Below are 18,907 nucleotides of genomic sequence, written 5' to 3' on the forward strand. Positions count from 1 at the left end.
ACCAATATATCGGAATTCTCTGATCTAATCTGGCTAGCGATTGCGGTTGATGTTGAGCACGGCGTTACCACACGTGATCTGGTGCGGATGCCTGACCGAGCGTCTACAGCTAGATGAGTCCACTAAAACATATGGTCAGCATCCAATGTCGCAAACTTACAGAGCTATTTATTTTAGGGATTTATTTACCGCTACACTAAGATCATGCCAAAGGAAATACAAGTGGAATCAATGGGCAAACGTGCGAGCGTACAAGGCCACAGTCCACGGAAGAATAATGGAGTAGTAATCGATGTCTTTAGTACAGTTAAACAAACAAGCATAGTAAAACAATCACTGGTACAATTGGTTGTAATATTGATTGTTTTCATTAACCCAATCGCGTTCTCTTGATAAAAGTAGGTCACTACAGATGAATTAGTAATTGAATCTAATGTGAGTGTTGGTGGAATTTTCAAACATCGGCTTCAGTGGGAGTTTTGAAATCCTAGTGCATGTAAAACCTCAGGAGTAACCTGTGATGATATCAGTAGGGTGTGTCCAAGGAGGGGCGTGTTTAAGTTCAGATCTCGAAAATTCAAAAGTTTGTTCCCAGGTCGGTTTTTTGTTTGCTATTTAGTATCGATCTAATGGTGTTTTCTTGATAAATCCATAATAAGATAACTAGTAATTAGGTATGTTGTATGATTTTCTGGTTCAAATCTGACCAGTTGTATTTTGATTCACCGTAAGGCTTATCTTAAGAAGCTCAGGTTTTGTAGCCTATTTAAAACTACACGTTTGTGCTATGATACTTATCGACTCAAAAGCAAACAGCTATTTATATTGTTTGACACTATCGTAAATCACGATTGTATTCAGAAGAAATGGATTTGGATTTCTGATTAGTGTCGATAGTGTTTTTGGAACAGCACATGCTTCGTCTATGTGAACTCACTGTGTTGATTGTTCGACATAGATTGGCTAGAGGTGTGTGAATTCAGTCAGCGAAGCAAGTAGTGCTAAAGAAAACATAACCTATTCGCTCAAGTAAAGCCAGCAGTTTTGCCAAAGCAATCACTAAGATAATGCGGTTAAGTCAGGCCTATTGCTTCGCGCCTCAACATTATTCCATGTGTGCTCGATTGCTTCAGTAATCAAGTGATTTCTCCTGTTATTTCGTTCGAATTCGACAACTACCACCAGAAATTTTGTTCTAATATTCACTTAAGATCAGCAGCTATATAGCGGAACAATTAACGCTTCAGTTTGTAGTCATGAACTCAATAACAACAATTAATGAATTGTATAATACTTTTCTCTAGACGTTTACTATTTATTTATTTGAACACATAAGTATTGGTACAAGAGGGAAACAAATATATATGCACCACACAAAACAATAAGAATGGGAAGAAAAAAAGTAAGGAGCGTAAAAAAAAAGAACAATGACGACCAGATTAGTGTAAGGTAGTGTAATAATAATAATAATGGGGGAAACGGAAAGGTACGACCAGAAGAAATCATTCAGTTAGGGAAGATACAACCAGTTTTTATGAAGAAAGTAAAAGAAGGTTACAGCAGGATCACCACTGGCTTCTATTCTGAGCCATATCTGATAATGTCTCTAGCCACTGTGTTGCACCATCTCTCGGACCCCAGCCAGGGAGTCGTGAAGGACCAATACAAGCCAGCCCTTAGCGGCTTTCTTTCATACCCTGACACCATTTTATACACTGACCACCTCTCCACTTCTTCTAACCAGTCCCAGAGTCGGCAAATAATGCTCGACGTGGAATTCTCTGGGACGGCATTCGTAGAACATGTCCAAGCCACCGAAGTCGATGTTTCAGGATGGTGACACCAATTGAATTATCGTCTCTGTGCCCGAACACATGATGCCGAACCTCTGCATCACAAATAAAATGGAAATGACGACGATTAATATACTTACTCTTCATGATATTTCTAACATCACTAGTCTTTAGACACTAAGGATTGGTTCAAGTTTGCACACGAACGATCATATTTGCTATAATTCTAGTCATGTGGATTGTTTTACTTCAGTTTGCAATAACGGGTACATTATTAAGAGGCGATCTAAAAGCTGATATAAAAATAGAATTGGTATTCTTTAGCTTATCCGTCTTGGTGTGTTTTTATGTTTACGAAAATTGGTAAAACTCCCATCTCTGTAAGTCATCAGATCTAACGTCTAGTGGTATATTTGTATGTTTAGCTTAACCATTATTATTTTTGTAGGCAAGTTGCCGTCGTGTTGCAAACCATTGCTCAAATCTTCTTGATGCAGTGCTAATATTCAAAACGTGGTTCATTCAAAGGCAAAGCGATCTTCCATCCACAACCTCTGAGATAGATATTAAATCCAATGGTGAAGGTAGTATCCTACCCTATAATAACATGACTAATGGTCAGCACCCAGTTTTACACAATCAGATAAATCAACATTCAAGTTATGTTGAACGAGATTGGGTGATGATGCATGCTAAAAGAACAGAAGGTCAGTTAAATCGTCTCCGAAATTCGGTTGCGAGTATGCGTGCTCAGCTTCAAGCTGGACTTCGCCATAAACTAGAGTGTGAACAGTTGCGAAGGGATTTGGAAATGCACAAAGTATGTACATTGTTATGTGGGTAGATTACCGCGATGACAGCGGTGTTGCCCTAACTATCAGTTTTTGCTCTGAATGTTTATTTTTCTCATTAAAAGCTTATATTCGGATTGTTAGAATAAAGTCAAATCACATTTAATCCGTATATTAATGAGACATTTACTACTTTTATTCTTCTAGTTTTGTAATTTTGCTCAGTTAATCAATCTTATGCAGACAAGCTTTCACATGGTAATTGTTAACCAGGTAACACCGTGTAACCCGTTATTAGCTGTTACTTGAACAAAGGTTGATGTAGTCATTTCTAAGTTTAAAAAAATGCCAGTCACTTATGAATTAATCAAAGGCTAAGTATAACTTTGAAATAACTATGTTTAAGTTGATGATGCTTATCCGCCCCTACACTGATAAAGCTTTCTATCCCTCCCCGCTTTCCTCTTTTCAAATCCTGTCATCCAACAATATTAACTGTAGTAAAAATGGCATAATTTTTTATTATTATTTAAAGGTAAATATAAAGGATAATTTGTGCTGTGATTATCTTATTAACAATTACTTCTAGTAACCATGCTTATTGTTGGGCAAGAGTTGAGGGATTCTTGTTATTATGGATATATAACTAGAATTAATTGTATTAAGGCTTTTATTACCAGCCAAATTATTAACTTTTGTAAGAGTATCTATACCCATATGCCTTGGTACTGCCGAGGGTGGAGAGAGTCCACTCTCTCAAAATGCTCTCACATGGTCACGCGTATTTAGCCATTGTTAAGGAAGACCTACTCACTGCCTTCTCGTGGCGGGGGTGTTTACGAAATTGAGGGAGCGAAAAGCGAATGTCCGGCGCTTTAACCGGGTTGGTAAGTATGGAGAATCCACCTAGGGGAGCTGGGAAACCCTGATTCCAAACCAATGGTGCACATGGACTACAGGATCCTGAAGAAACAAACGGATTATGAACCTATTGTTGGCCACAGGCTACCACGGGACTGTATCTTCTAAAGTTGCTCCATCGCCCTGTGAATTAGACCTTTAGGTCAACGGCTCGGGGAGTGGACCCCTAAAAAAACCATCAGCTTCGGTTTGGGCACCCGAGCAGTATCACAGTCCTTACGCAAATCAATGACAACTTCTACTAGCCTCATTGTCATTGTATGACGCATATGTATTTGGTGCCCCCTTGTACCAATGTTTATGTGTTTAAATAAATAAATTAGTCCATGCTAAATTATATGAAATAAAGGTAGTTGCAAATCTGAATCATTTCTTTGACGTTTTCGCTGATTACTTATTAGCAAAATTATGATGACTAGACATTATTGATAGTTTTCACAGCTGAAATCTCTTTCAGAAAACTGATACTTGTGTATTTAGGTGACCTAATCATGACGGCTTTAATCTCTAATGATATACTTAACTTGGTTTATAGTTAGCAGTTCTTATTTCATTCCAATTATGTAACTACATTCAGATATAATGTATCGAAGTATAGATGTTGTATCATGCTAAATGATTGTACACCATCTAACTATGAAATAGTATTCATTATGATTATCTTTACTTACCACTATCTTATCGATTGCTAATCCCCTTCCCTACTTTTTAAAGCTTTTGGATTTAATGATAGATATTCTAGCTTAGGTTGACTGAGTACCTTCATTGATACAGAGGTTTTTGGAAGCTAATTAATCGACATTAGCAAATTCGATTTGTCAGGTAATTTTATCTAAAATTGATCTGAATTTATGAATCATGTGTTCTTTTTTATCAATTGTCATTCACGTCTATCATGTGTTAGTTTTAAAGCATCGTAAATGAGCATATATCAAACACATATGGAATGAGATTTATGTGGCGCATATGTATTTGGTTCCTCCTTGTACCAATATCTATGTGTTAAAATAAATAAATAATAAATGAGCATGTAAACATTTAATTTACTGTTTATTAACCGTTCTGGATAGGATACAATATCTCACTATCAGAATATCATCAATGAAGGTAATCGGCTTCGCGATGATTTAAGAGAGGAACTAGTTCGTGTTCGAAAAGAAGCTGCTATTGCTCGATCACGGTTAACTTCAGCGTCAACTCAACGTGCTGTCAACAGTCCAGTTACTAGTACCCCGCATGCTCCTAATCATCATCCCGTCGATGAAGTCGATAAAATGGCTACAACAATGATGGTCATGACCAATCATACTGAGCATAGTCAATTACATGATCTACCGCCTCAAGATACTATAATCCAATTACGAACGCAAATAGAACATCGTATTAGACTGTCCGAGTCTCTGAAATCTGAAGTTAAAAACCTAAGAGAAACAATAAGAGAAATGCTTGAAAAGGTAACTTGATTTATCTATACTATCATTATTTTCTGATCAGTTATTATTTAACAATAATAATGATAGGAAGTTTCATTTAATCTATAACTATATACTTTACATTTTTATTCTTTTGGAAGAATTTTTAAAGATTAATTTGTAATGTATGTACCATTTTTGAGTTTATCTGACAATTAGTTTTTTTATTTATTTGAATGAGACTTGTTCGTCTATATATACCTCTTGTTTTTGAAATGATCTGTTTTTGGATCAGGATGAATCCCAGTGGCGCAAATATATTCACTTTTTATCTTCCTCTGGATCTTCAGTTCCTGTATTCCCTCATAAGTATCTTTTTGAATATTAGTTTGAATATTTGGTCTTTCTGATAATCGTTGTTACTACATTATTTTGACTTCTTTACTAATGATCTTGTTAATTTCGCTTTATAATGCTAATTTGATATGGAATTCGGGCCAACACATATCTATACCAGTTTCTAAGTTGACTGTAACTCAAACTGATGTTAAAATTTGGAATTCTTCGGAAATATAAATTTTACGGCTCAATATGATGTATTCTCAAGCAATGATAAGTAGTTTTTATGTAAACGTACAAGGTGTTACACTGTAAACGTTTTGCATTCTGAAAATTTAGTTAAAATTCATTTCTTCATTCTAAAATGTTGCTTAGTCTGTTCGTACATAACACCTAACATTCCATTAATTTAAAGGAATTCATCGTATATTCAAGCTTAACTGCTTAGTAGGCGTTACTTTTTGTGTGTGGTGGCTTTATAATCAAGCCGTTTATGTTTAAACCACCAAATCCCTGATTCGAACCCCACCTCCTATATCCGGTTAGTACCATTAATCCCCTCATTTAGAGTGTGACTTGAATCCAGATGCTTCAATCTGTGCCTGGTAAATGAGTTAACTCTATTCACTCATTCGATCACTAGCTTTTTTCCTTGGCATCATTTTTTCCCAATATTAACAATTTTACTTCATGTTTACTGTTTTTATACTGTAGGAACTTGCTCAATCTCATATTATTGACTCAATACGAACAGAATTTAAAACCTTAATTGAACCTTTTTGGCGTTTACTACAAAGGAATTACGATTTAAATCAAATGAAATTATTAAATGCAATATTAAATATCCACTGTATAACACGAATAGCCAAACTACTTACTATTCCAATTCCTGACCATGTAACTATGGAATTATCTCAATTCACTGACTGTGATCCGGTTGTTGCAGATAGCAAATCTCAGAAGTTTAATAGAAAAGCCTCAAAGTCAGTGAATAATTCTACCATAGCTAAATCACCGAAAAAAGATTTTAACGAATCGAATGGAAACATTCATCTCATTAATTCTCTAGCTAAGCCTTCAACTGATCAAAAAGCTTTTGAAGTGCATAGCAGGTCTAATGAAACTTCGACAGTTAAAAGTGTCAAATTATCTATCGGTTCAAATAAAGTGGATTTGGATGAACCTGGTCAAGATGAAATACTGAAAAATGGTTCACCTTGTGAAGTAGATAAAGTAGAATGTGAGTATTTATACTTATTTACCCTTTATTTATTATCAGATCAAAGTATGATGTGATTTTGAACTTTTGCTGTATATCGCATTGTTTTACGAATTATGATTTCATGAATAAAACTTGGGTGAACACAGTACTGGTTGAAAGATGGAATACAGTGGTATGATTTGGCCGAGATCTGTTTATTAACTCAGACTCTAGTGAACTGATGCTAAAGACAAGGCTGTTAGTCAGAAGGTTAGGTTTTTTCACTCAATAAAATAGCATGAATAAATTTCATAGAAGACTAAAGGATATCGACTTTATAGTTAGGCCACCTCGCCAATAAATTAAGACCAGACTTCTAGTCTTAAACCTTGCTCATCATATCACCTCTCCCACGAAATAATATGAGATCTGTCTGTCGTAACAGCAAAAAAGTGAAACTTTCGAATAATTTTGTGGAAGTCATGTTTCTGTCCCTTTTACAGGTTGGAACCAGATTATAGTTGTCTATGTGGGTATCGGGAGCGAATAAAATCATTTTTTTCGTTCATGATCATCATAGCAGTTTTGTTTCATGTTTGTGAAACCTAGTCTCTTCGATTTGAAGATGCTAAGCAACTCTCTGTGTTCAGTCATCGTCGTCTCTAAAGGATTGCTGACAACCAGTCGCGAAGCCACATCAACAATGGGGGGGGGTCGATAAGATGTGTCTGGGCACATCAATGACAATTCATCTGGTTTCACCATTTTGGAACACTGACTTCAGTGTCTTGAACATGTGTTACGAATATCATCCCAAAAGATTCCACATTATGTATTATATGATGACTCTAGGACTGGTTTGAAAAAGAGAAGAGGTGATCAGTTTGTGGTACAGTGCCATGGCATGAATGAAGACCGTACATGGCTGTCATCTGTCGATCCTTCATTACTCCCTAGTTGGGGTTCCAGAATTAGTGCAACATAGTGGCTTGAGATGTTATCAGATGAGTCAGAATCGAGCTGAGTGGCACTCCTGTAATTTTCTTTATAAAAGTGAGAGAAATGTCTTTAAGTTAGAGGACTCCTGGTTGTATTTTTCTTAACAGAACTGGTTTTCCCACTGTTTACTACTTTTAACCACTTATTTTTATTCATTTTTTAAAAATTATCCTGACCTTCCTCCTATTTCTTCATAATCTTATTTTCTGATTATGCAGTACATATTTCGGTGACCATTTGTACCAGTATTTGTGTTTAAATTGATAAATTTATAAAACTGGATTATGGACATAAAATGTAAGATAGTCCTTTTCCGTTTCCTGGTTTTCATAATAAAATAAGTTCATACTTTTATCTATTTTCTCCTGTTTAGGATAAACATCGCATCACATTGGTCTGTAGACTGTTTTCACCATTCAGTTTAGATATTATTACTACTTTAAGATTGTCATCTTGCCAAAAAACTGGTTTTCTGGGTTTTAAAAAAGTTTTAAGAAAACTTATAATATTTTTGTTATTAGAGAGAATAGATCAAAAACCAACTACTGAAAATTCAGGAATTATAAACTGTGGCTTCATCTTATCGTGAACTTGTTTAAGGAGTGTGTATCCGTAATTTCTTTCATATTAAATTGGAAGATTAATCGTTTTCATGATATCTACTAGACGACTGAACAATCGACAAAAAACCCGTTAATTAATATCTGGAAATGTTGCTAAACTTATAGTGGGGAATAAAACGTCTCCAATTAAATAAAACTATGAGGTCGAATTGAACATATCTTAAGTATTTCAATAAGAACCTCTATTCTACTCAGTTAATACTTTCGTATTATTGTTAGCGTTTACGTTACAATTAGTCCTTGCGTTTAATGTGTTTTTGGGCATTCAGATTTCTACCTCATGGGTTTTGAATTCGAATTGCTCCCACCTACTGAGATTCCAAAAATCAGTCACTATTATTAAATGGAATACAAGAGATGCGTAGCTCTATAACATTCTACAAGAATCTATACGTGGTTATTGAATTGTATTCATTTATTTTCTCTTCAGCATATATCTTGCTAAGTTTATCTTGTCCCTTGCGAAATTTCAATAGCTATTATTAACATTAGATGTTTACATTAGAAAAATAATATTTTGTACATATTCATAATAACAATTTGTTTATGGAAAGCTACGATGTCACGAAGACAAGTGATGAGGAACCTTTTTTTAAAAAGGCTAATAAACCTTCAAGTTTTATGGCAAGCTTGTCACATTTAAGACACTCCTAAGTTCAAAACTCAGTCGTCCACGTTTTCAAATTCAACTGATTTTCAATATATTGCTATCTTCAGTGTGATATATCTGTATTAGTACTCAGGCCTGTAGATCCTTAGTCTGATTCCGTGTGTAGAATTATGAGTGTACATCACTCCAGGTGGCAAGCTGCAAACTAAAACAAGCTTACCCATTGTTACAGGTACAGATCTATGTATTTGGTTTCTAGCCACATTGTTTTCTGGTTAGTGAATAACACTATCTGGTTGTCTAGATCGTAGTAATTGGAACAAGGTTCAAATCTGGGACTTGATGGCTTACGATCAAACTCTTTAACCACTGAGTCAACGCCCCACAAAATTGTTTAGATTTAACAATCTCCACAAAACTCTAATATAAATGAGTACGATTCCTAGGTGATAAAGATGTTTCTATGATGTGTTCTCTGAGCTAGACGGCCTAGTTACGGAGCTTTTGATGTTCAAGACAGCATAATCGTTACTTCATATTGTTTTTTAGAATGGGAGAATCACCAAGGTATATATATATTGCACTGTTAGAAAATAATTAATATTATTTTATTTACTTTTCGTTCATATAGTAATGTCTGATTACTCATCAAGTGAGAGTAGTAGGTGTGGTAGTTTGAAATTTCCTGATATATCTCCCTCCTCTTCTGATCATGATGACGATGGTGATGGTGCTTTTAATAATAATGACAAAAGTAAAAGTTCGAATGGTAACAATGATGATGACGACAATAATACTGGTAGTGATAATAAAGATTTACAAGAGTTTTCTAAAGATATATTTGAGGATCAAAATGTAATTATTCAATCCCCTCTTCGTCAATCGAGCATCACAACCGATGAATCAAATGGTCTCAAGGGTAAATCAGTAAATATTAGTTCACTGTCTTGTCATGAAACTTCTAACAATGATTTTAATTCCTCTGTGATTGTAAAAGATATTCAACCTGCTGAAAACACAGTTTCTGGCTTACATTCAAAAGATGTTAAAAACAATTCTCAGGTATTGAAGGAAGATCTAATCATTTCGGAAGTATCGTCAAGTGAAAATGTTACGGATAATAATAAAGGTATATAAGTTTTCTAAGTTATTTTTTCCGTCACCCCCCTAATGTGTGAATAATTTCCGGTTATTATTTTGAAGGATCATTCAATATAATACAAAAACTAACACTTTATTTTGTCTGTTTAATAAAAAAGATTTTGTATACGTTTTCCTTCTAAGATTTTAAGTTTAATAGAAAGCATTTTTTCTAAACATTCAAAATGTTCTGGAATTTATAAAAATTAAAACTCTGGGCAGGATATGCGTTTACTCAATGCTCGTGTGACGATTCTTGCATTGCATGCGGATATGAAGTATTCACATGTTGTTTAATGCGTGTAGTTCACGTGTGGACAGATGCAATGATAAGTTTCCCTCTTGTATGATACTTATATACGATTGTGCCTATGAAATGATAAGTAGTGTGACAAAAATACTCGAATTTCAAGCACTGGGAAGTTGGTTTGAACTCTAGCTTGGACAGCTAAAAATCAGATGTATGCGAGCAGTTTTCAATTCGCGTTTGTCCACATTGTGGAGCAATGTCTTCTTGAGGTATTTTATCAGGAAAATAGTTTAGTGGGAGCCCTGATGACTCGAGAGAGTGACGGAGAGCCCAAGAGACAGCTTTTATGGGCTCGCCACACAATCTTTTCGGGAGTGTAGCCTTTGATGTGTTAGTGGCATATTTTCACTTGTGTTGAAAATCTACTGAAGAACAGTAACTTCGCGCATATAAAATGTAGAAAATGTCTAGAAAACGCTTTATTACTAAATGAAGCAAGTTGAATGATTTACTTATCATATAAAAATAATCCTATAGTGTTTCTTAATAATAATATAAACTAATTGCTTACTAGTTAAAATAATTGGGTTTCAAATGTCATGTTAAAATTTCGAACCTAAGGACACTGTTGTTGCAGCCAATTAGTATTTCTAGCCTTCACATAAAATGTGCTGCTTAAATCCTAATAGCAGCTAAACCTGTAATTTGTCAATAAATTACGTCACATTATTATTCTATTAAAAAAGAAATTAAATCAATATTTTATTTTCATGCTTCAACTACACGACGACTTTTGTATCGTTATCATTATCACTTATTCTATACCTCAGTCGTTTTAAAATTATGTTAATCGTGCGGTAGCAGTGTGGTATTAAAGGTGGTCGAATTTCTCTTCCCAAGTGTAGCTTCATAAAATTATACTTCCTGTTTTATTGTTATCATTAATTCCGTTCAACTATAGGAAAATTATGGATGGAGGTAGGGTTGGGGAGAATGTTGGATTCTGTTGTTTACATCACAGACTGACTTTAAACAACCATTGTAGACTAAAGAGCGTTGGATAAAAGTCTCTTCCTAGTATAGGGTTTCTCATCAGTGTTCATCGCGAAATATGAAGGTCCTAGGTTTAATCTCCGGGTGGAGTCGAGGATGATTTCTACAGAGGATTCCCATACTAGGATGAAATGGCTTTTTAGTGCTTTGTGGTTTTTAATAGTTATGTAACTAAGGCTATTCGATAATGTAAATTACAAAATTTAAGGTAATTGGTTTAACCAAACATGATTATTAGTACTGTAGTGTAAATTCTTTTGTTTTCATGTTTGTCATTTAATGAAATAAGAAGTGTTCAACAAGACTTTTTTTCTAGGTGAGAATGAAGTAACAAATTGTTCCGATTCAAAAACATTAAACTCCTCTTGTATTCCAAAATCTTCCGATAAATCTCATAAAATGGTCACTCGAAGTAAAATGAAAAATAATTCTCAAATAATTGACTGTTCACCGAATACATCATCTCTTCACTCTAATGATAATTTTTCAATTGATCTATGTGAGAAATCATCAGATTCAAAAGCTAAATTGATTTTAGAGGAAACATCATATTTGAAAACGTCAACTAAACCACTTGTACAACAAATAAAGAAATTAGAAAAGCGCTCTAAAATAAACGTAATTTTAGATGATAATGTTCCCTCTCGTGTACTGACCTGTCCTTCGACGCTTTCTCGTGGTTCCAGTTGTCCTGCATTATCATTATCATCATCACTTAAATCTGATGTTCAACTATTTTCATTATTATCAGATAAGTATTCATCTGATATTTTACAGTGGTGTGATAGGCTGTGTTCATCATCTTTCTTGAATGACATTCCAAAAATCTGTTATAGAAGTCAAATGTTATCTACTTCGACTAATTCTAAGACTCAGCTTCAAGTCCCTGTCATTGTCGAAGCTCGCCAAACTCATTCCAGTCCGATAAAAAACAAACAACTATGTAAGCTGAATGATGAAAAAATAATTCGTAAAAGGAAGGTAAGCAGTGAATCCCATTGCGGGAAAAAAATAGTACTTGATTGTTTATCCACTGATGTGTCTTTACCGGAGGCTGCAAATCATATGATTACTGATAATACAAAACCAGATCACCAATATGCCGAGATAAAACAAAAATGTATTAATTTCCTATTATCAACCAAAGATTCAATTAAAAAAGCGCCAACAGATTTATCTAGTGAATTAAAACAAACGAATATGCCAATGCAAATTATTCTATCTTCACTAAATACTATTTTAACTTCAGTCAATTATTCAAATTGTTCGTTACTTTTAAAATCAATGGATGAGAAATTTGTATCTTTATGTCATGGTATAAGTGTTGATCATCAAATGGAAATGTTGCATTGCTATCAACAATCTACTCAATGGTTACTTAATACCTGTAATAAATTCACTGAAATAACTCAATATTCGATTGCTTGTGGTGTTATTTTCAAATTATTATCTATTAATTTAGATCTTGTTCAAGTAGAATGGTCTAGACAATTTTTAATTCAATATCTGAGTCATTTATTTCATCAAGCATTTACACAACAAGATTTTGCTTTATATTTAATGCCACATATAATAGATAATTGTTTAATTGCATTTCCTAATTTATGGTTTAATGTGGAATTAATCAAAAATGAATTTGAATTTCATTCGCGTACTCCAGCGGTGGTTGATAATAATGATCACTTGTCATTTTCCTACATAACCACTACATTAAAAACATTATTAGCTTGGCAGGAAGCACGAGAAGCACGAAATGCCTGTTTAAAATCTGATGTTCAGTCTAATTCTAACCAGGTAGCTGTTTACCGTAGACTTCGTCAAAAAGGTTGGCTACCAGCTAAAGCATCCGAGTCTTCAGCACCTATTGAGATGCATAACTTTGCATTCTCTCAACAGACTCATCGTATTCGCTGTTTATGTCTTGAACTGGTAGATACATGTTTAAATGTGTGTCGTGATCATATCACAGATGATTCTTCAACACATGTGACGATATTGTCTAAGACGGTGGTTGATTCAGATATTATTTACTCCTTAAGATTAATTCTATCTGCAATGGCTTTTGTTGTTGGTGAAGAGGCAATGATCGGTTTCCACGATGAACAACCTGCCAGTGTTTCTTCAAGATCTAGAAATCATCAACGTACACGAAGATATCGGCAAGTGGAACGACACCGACAGCATGGTTTGTTAGGTTGGCTTCTCACGGGTCGACTACTTCCATGGTTAACAAAATGTTTGAAGTGAGTCTGATTAACTAATTAAAGTGGTACAATAAAATTTTCTAGTCATACTTTTCATATTTTCCTGTATACGGTCAAAATAAATCATGATATGTGAATAATTCCATTTTTATAAATCATTAAAAAGCTTTTAGCTATAAATCAGTCCTGTTATTGTATGTCTAATGAATTTGTAAGCTGTACCGCTATTATGAATTACTGATCTTTGAAAATTCATAAGTAAATTAGTCAGTCATTAGCAGCTTAGAATTTGGCGAATGAGTGGATCGGCTCAAGTTGCCACCAGCATATCAACACAGTGAGATAAAATTGTCAAGATAAATTTTTGATTATTAGAAATAATAGTGAAAGTGATTGATTAATAAACAATGAATTTGTGAGATCTCAAAGTGCAAATTAATTTTAAAAGTGAAAATGTAATGGGAGATGAAGAGTGAGTGTATCTGGACCTTTGTGAGATATTCTGAACCTCTGTGTCACCTATTGTCTCTATCCTCATCTTGGTAGTCTGCATTTATCAGTGCACAGTAAACAGTTATCTCTATTTTAGTTTTACTATTAAGAATAAGGAGATACTAGATAGTCTCACTTGCTTCAGTGAAGCTTGTTGCTCTTACTGACTTAAAGCTGACTCTTCACTAATGGACTTTATAATCTAGTAAATCTACTTACAGGGCAAAAAAAGTGAAATCATAACATAATTTATCTTTGTTGTGTTTTTATATTAACTATCCTGAGAAATTAACTCAATATTCAAGTTCAAACTTATGTTTTCGATTTTAAGATACATCTTATGTGATGATTATCTGTGATACTATTCGATTAACCATACTAAAATAGATAGAAAGTAATATTCTAATGTAAATCCAATTGTTTAAAAGTTGGTCTTTTTTAATGTTAAGCCATGACTTCACCACGAATCTAATTGACCAATACTTTAATTTTTTTCTTTATATTTTAATCCCATTTAACCTTTTTTGTTATAGTACATAACTTTTACTGAATACTAACTGTTTAAATTTTATGTATGTACTTTTTCTTTGTAAACAATATAGAATGAAAGATTTGTTATCAAACAATGATATATTGAATCTTATCAGTCGTTTAAGTTGTTTAATTACAGATATCATTATCTATGGTTCACATTTATTCAAAACTAATAATCCTGGGAAACAATGTAATTCATTAAAACAATTATTATTCGATACTGGAAATCAATTTTTAAATATATTAAATCATGATAAATCAAAGGAAATTATGAATAATAAATTACTATTCATCTATATAATATGTTCCATTCGTTTAATTGCTTTTAATCCAAAATTAATTATTCAGTTTATTGGTAAATTACCATTGGAGTTAATAATTAAATTTATTGAACAAGTAAATCATAATGAATTATTCTCTTATCTATGGCCATCCTCGTCATCATCATTGTCAACAACATCTTCAATAACACATTCATTGAAAGATCTAATTGAACAATCTATTTCACTTGTAAATAATAATAATAATAATAATAATAATAATAGTGATAATTCCGATATATCTGTTGAACTGTTACAACAATATACTCAAACATGTCAAATAATTTTAACTAAGCTATCATTGTAAATCTCTATTTGTTTAAAGATAATGATTTATTTATTTGTACATTTTTTGTATTTATAAGTCTATAGTTTTGTAAATTTTTGAGTTTAGTCTTTGTACATAAAAGAAAAAAAGGGCTAGTCATATTTTGTATGTCAGGAGACAATAAACAGAAAACAACTACATATTTGTACATTCACACTATTTATTTGTACTGGATCTTACTTGCAATATGTACTTTTATTGTTATATACATTTATCAAAATTGAAGAAATACACAAATTGTCTTATTGCAAGTCAGTTTCTGTGTTTACTTTTACTAATACATATATGTATGTGTTGCATGTTGAAGTGATGGGTCAGTGGTTAAAACATTTGATTTTCAGGTTCTAACTTCACTTCGCTTTTAGTTCGGTTTAAGCAATTGATTAGTGTCAATAGCTCTCATACTTACATATAGAATATTTTCCAAAGCTAAATAAATTAATCTGTTTTCCTGGTGAATGAGTTGAAGAACATTTGTATAATTAGAATGAAAGCTAATTTCAATTATTTTTTGTCAGCAGTAGCTTGATTTGCTTAATCATTTTTACTATTTACATTGAAAGTAAAATCTTTCCATTAAAGAAGTGTAGTATGGGATAGGGGAGTGGAGTGAGTGACTTATTAATCTGAACAATTTTTTTTTAACCGGTACAATTCAATCTTGAGTCTAATAAACTTTCATAGCCGACTAGTATCAAGTATCATCATAAAAGTGAGTACCGTAGAGTCAAATATACAAATTTACGTTTGGTTAACGAAATGAATTAATTAAGTCAAATAGTATTCCGTTTGCTTATCTGCGCAAACATATACATGCTACTTGTATTGTATTTCTTCAGGAGACCAGCATTTTAAGATCAGTTTCATCTTTGCCGATGAACGTATTAAGTTGCTATTCTGATTGTAGTAGATTTCAAAGGCTTCACTGACTACTGCTGTACTATTGTTGAATAGCCCAACCTCTTACGATTAATGAGTGAACAACTACTGAATAGGTGAATGTTTGTTTGATAAGGCAAAAAATCAGTGTCTTACGAGATAGTTTGATAGTATAAGTCGTTACAAAGGTGAGTATTATTCTCAGTCCATACAAATATATGAACGTTAGAAAAAGCTAAGGAATTGCAATAGTATTCAAACATTTCTACTGAATTCAGTAGTTTACGTTGTTAGATGATGGAGATTGGTCGATCGGGAACCCTGCCTCCAACTGTTTTGCATCTGAGTAGATTCAATTAGACTAGCAGCCTTATTGCAAATTGACAGATTTCTATCGATCAACAATGAAGAAGAACCAGACAAATATCACATCGGTCACATCTCAGCAATCAGTCAACTGTAGTTCACGTTTTTCAGTTAAATTTGAGCTGCGAACTACTTCCAATTTAAACTACTACCTAATATGAAATGTGTTTAGTTTTTAGTTAATTTTTCCCACACATATATGTTTTTCAAAAAGTTATTTTCCCCCACCTTAATTGAATTCAGACAATGGTGGTACCTTTGCCAGCAGTTGCGGAGCGTATGAACAACCCGAATAATCCAGTCGTTTTCTTTGATGTCACGATTGGTGGACAGGTAAATGTAGTCTTTAAATTTTTATTCTTTTTTCCGAATCATATTTCTTGATTTATTTGTATAAGCCTATTATGTTGATCATTCAGTCATAAGCCTTGTGGAATCTGACATACACATCGGTTCATGTTATCACACCATATCAACATAGTGTGATGAAATTGTTAAGGTAGATCTTTGAGTAGTAACAGTATTAGTGGTAGTGAAAGCGATTATGCACAGAAAGTTTACACAGTCCAGTAAAATAATGATTGTTATTGAGACTTAATGTAATTCCCGTAGCATTATCTACATTAAGTTTTTATTGATTAATTGATTTTTAAATTTCATATGATTTCAGAAAACAAAACAGTTTGGTTGGATGGTTTTTGGAAATAAATTAAATTTGATGATTGTTTTTTGTTGTAACCTTTATTCTGTTGTATCATCCACCTGATTGGTTCTCAGTACTATAGAACCTGCTCATTACAAGGTCGCCTACACCGATCAGATCAATAACTTTCTCTGTGATCATTAACACAAGCGACCACCAGCAATCACAGTGATCATATTTCCTGTTGATTCAACATAGTTTTTTCTTTCCCCAGTATCCAGTCAGTAAAATGAAAACAGTAAGCCGATATGGCTTTTATTATTAGGAGTTGAGTACTCATAGAATCATATTAAATTAAGTACACAACCATAGTACGCTACATATAATGAATCAATTTGTACACAACTAAGTCACATGTGATACAAAACGAGGCAACAACTATACAATTGTTTAAAACAATTCAGGAATCATAAAACGTATATAAACAGTTAACAAGTTAAATGAAAGCTTATAATTACGGCAATATGAAAGTATCGTAAACCAAATGTTTACTAATTAAATAATAAAAATAAACATAATAATTGACCGTGTAATAGTCTTTAAAGTTGCATCTTTTCTAAAGTATTTTATTCTGTGTAACAGTTTTCATCATAAACTGCTATTAGCTGGAGAACCATTGAAAATCATGATGCGCTGATGAATAGATAGTTCGTCTTTTTTGGGACCTATTGGTAATGTACAGTTTCATCAACTAATTTCCACCCTTACAGTAGTACCTTGCGTACAATTCCTCAACATTATTCACTTGGTGAGGAAGGTGTTGAAGACACTTGTTGGATAAGTACATAGATTAGGTTCTTATAAACTTTTAAGTCTAATAATTTCCTGATTGTTTCCAGTTTTTTTATTCCTTTCTTTATAGGAAATCGGTCGAATGCAATTCGAACTATTTCAAGATATTGTCCCGAAAACTGTAGAGAATTTTAGGTAGGGATCATTTTGTATTCTTTTTACATTTTATTATTGAAATCTGTTCAGCATTACCGAGACATTTGTTTTTGCTTACTTGTCTTTTTGATTAAAAATTTAATATAGTCTTACTCAGTCGTCAAATAAAGAACCATGTATTCACTTTCAACTGAAGGACATATCAGTATATATGTGTTTAGAATAGGGTGTTAATCACACTGTCTAGTTCGCGAGACTGAATTAGATATGCGAATCAGAACTGGGTTTCTCAAGGTTAGAAGTTTAGTGCTTTAGCCAAACTGTTAATTTCCGTCATACTCCACAGATTTTACAAATCTCATGAAAGATTGATTTACAAGGAGTATGCTGGTTTTCATTCAGATTGTGAATACACTGATCACATCTTCATTCTCTTACAAGTGTTCAAATAAGGATTTTGATTCTCTATATCAGTGTATTCGAGTGTTTTAGTAGAGGGTTTACTGTGTATTTACTTTTAGTTAAGTAATCGTTTGTACTTTGTGTATGCCAAAAATATTTTCCACTAGTTCTCATTTCGGATATCTTTATGGCCATTTATGGTTCAATCTCTCGTGTCTAACAAATTTAGAACATGACTATTTGTAATTAACTTTATTGTTTATTTTGTGTCTTGATTTCCAATTACATAATAGGCAATTCTGTACAGGTGAATACCGTAAAGATGGTGTACCAACTGGTTACAAGGGAACATCATTCCATAGAATCATTAAAGATTTCATGGTACAAGGCGGGGATTTCATTAATGTAAGTTGATTCATATATTAAGTACTTTATTTTCAGCTATTTCTTTCAGTGATTGTAAGCCAGTGACTTTACAGAGTTTGATTGTTTGAATTTCAACTTCTGTGTTATGCATTTGAGCTCTGTTTCATCTGCGTTAATTAAAACTGTAACTGAGTCTTTTCTATACGCCTAAGCTTATCAAAGTTCTTTTTTGTCGTAAAATATAACAAGTCTATTGATGAAAACTCAATCTGATTTTATTCCGTAACCGATAA

General features: G+C 33.2%; 1 protein-coding gene across 1 annotated transcript in view; it reads left to right on the plus strand.

Moving 5' to 3' along the window:
* Nucleotides 1-469: 469 nt before the first annotated feature.
* MS3_00005198 (uncharacterized protein) overlaps nt 470-18,907 on the plus strand; it is a 42,761-nt gene continuing 24,323 nt past the window's right edge. Inside the window, exons 1-9 of the mRNA XM_051213226.1 lie at nt 470-595; nt 2,242-2,613; nt 4,576-4,959; nt 5,971-6,496; nt 9,321-9,818; nt 11,449-13,375; nt 14,431-16,588; nt 17,821-17,885; nt 18,542-18,653. Coding sequence (XP_051073434.1) covers nt 521-595; nt 2,242-2,613; nt 4,576-4,959; nt 5,971-6,496; nt 9,321-9,818; nt 11,449-13,375; nt 14,431-14,989 — 4,341 coding nt within the window. The 5' untranslated portion in view covers nt 470-520 and the 3' untranslated portion in view covers nt 14,990-16,588; nt 17,821-17,885; nt 18,542-18,653. The remainder of the gene's footprint in view (nt 596-2,241; nt 2,614-4,575; nt 4,960-5,970; nt 6,497-9,320; nt 9,819-11,448; nt 13,376-14,430; nt 16,589-17,820; nt 17,886-18,541; nt 18,654-18,907) is intronic.

This window comes from Schistosoma haematobium, chromosome 1 (genome assembly GCF_000699445.3).
Source record: "Schistosoma haematobium chromosome 1, whole genome shotgun sequence".
Taxonomy (NCBI): Eukaryota; Metazoa; Platyhelminthes; class Trematoda; order Strigeidida; family Schistosomatidae; genus Schistosoma; species Schistosoma haematobium.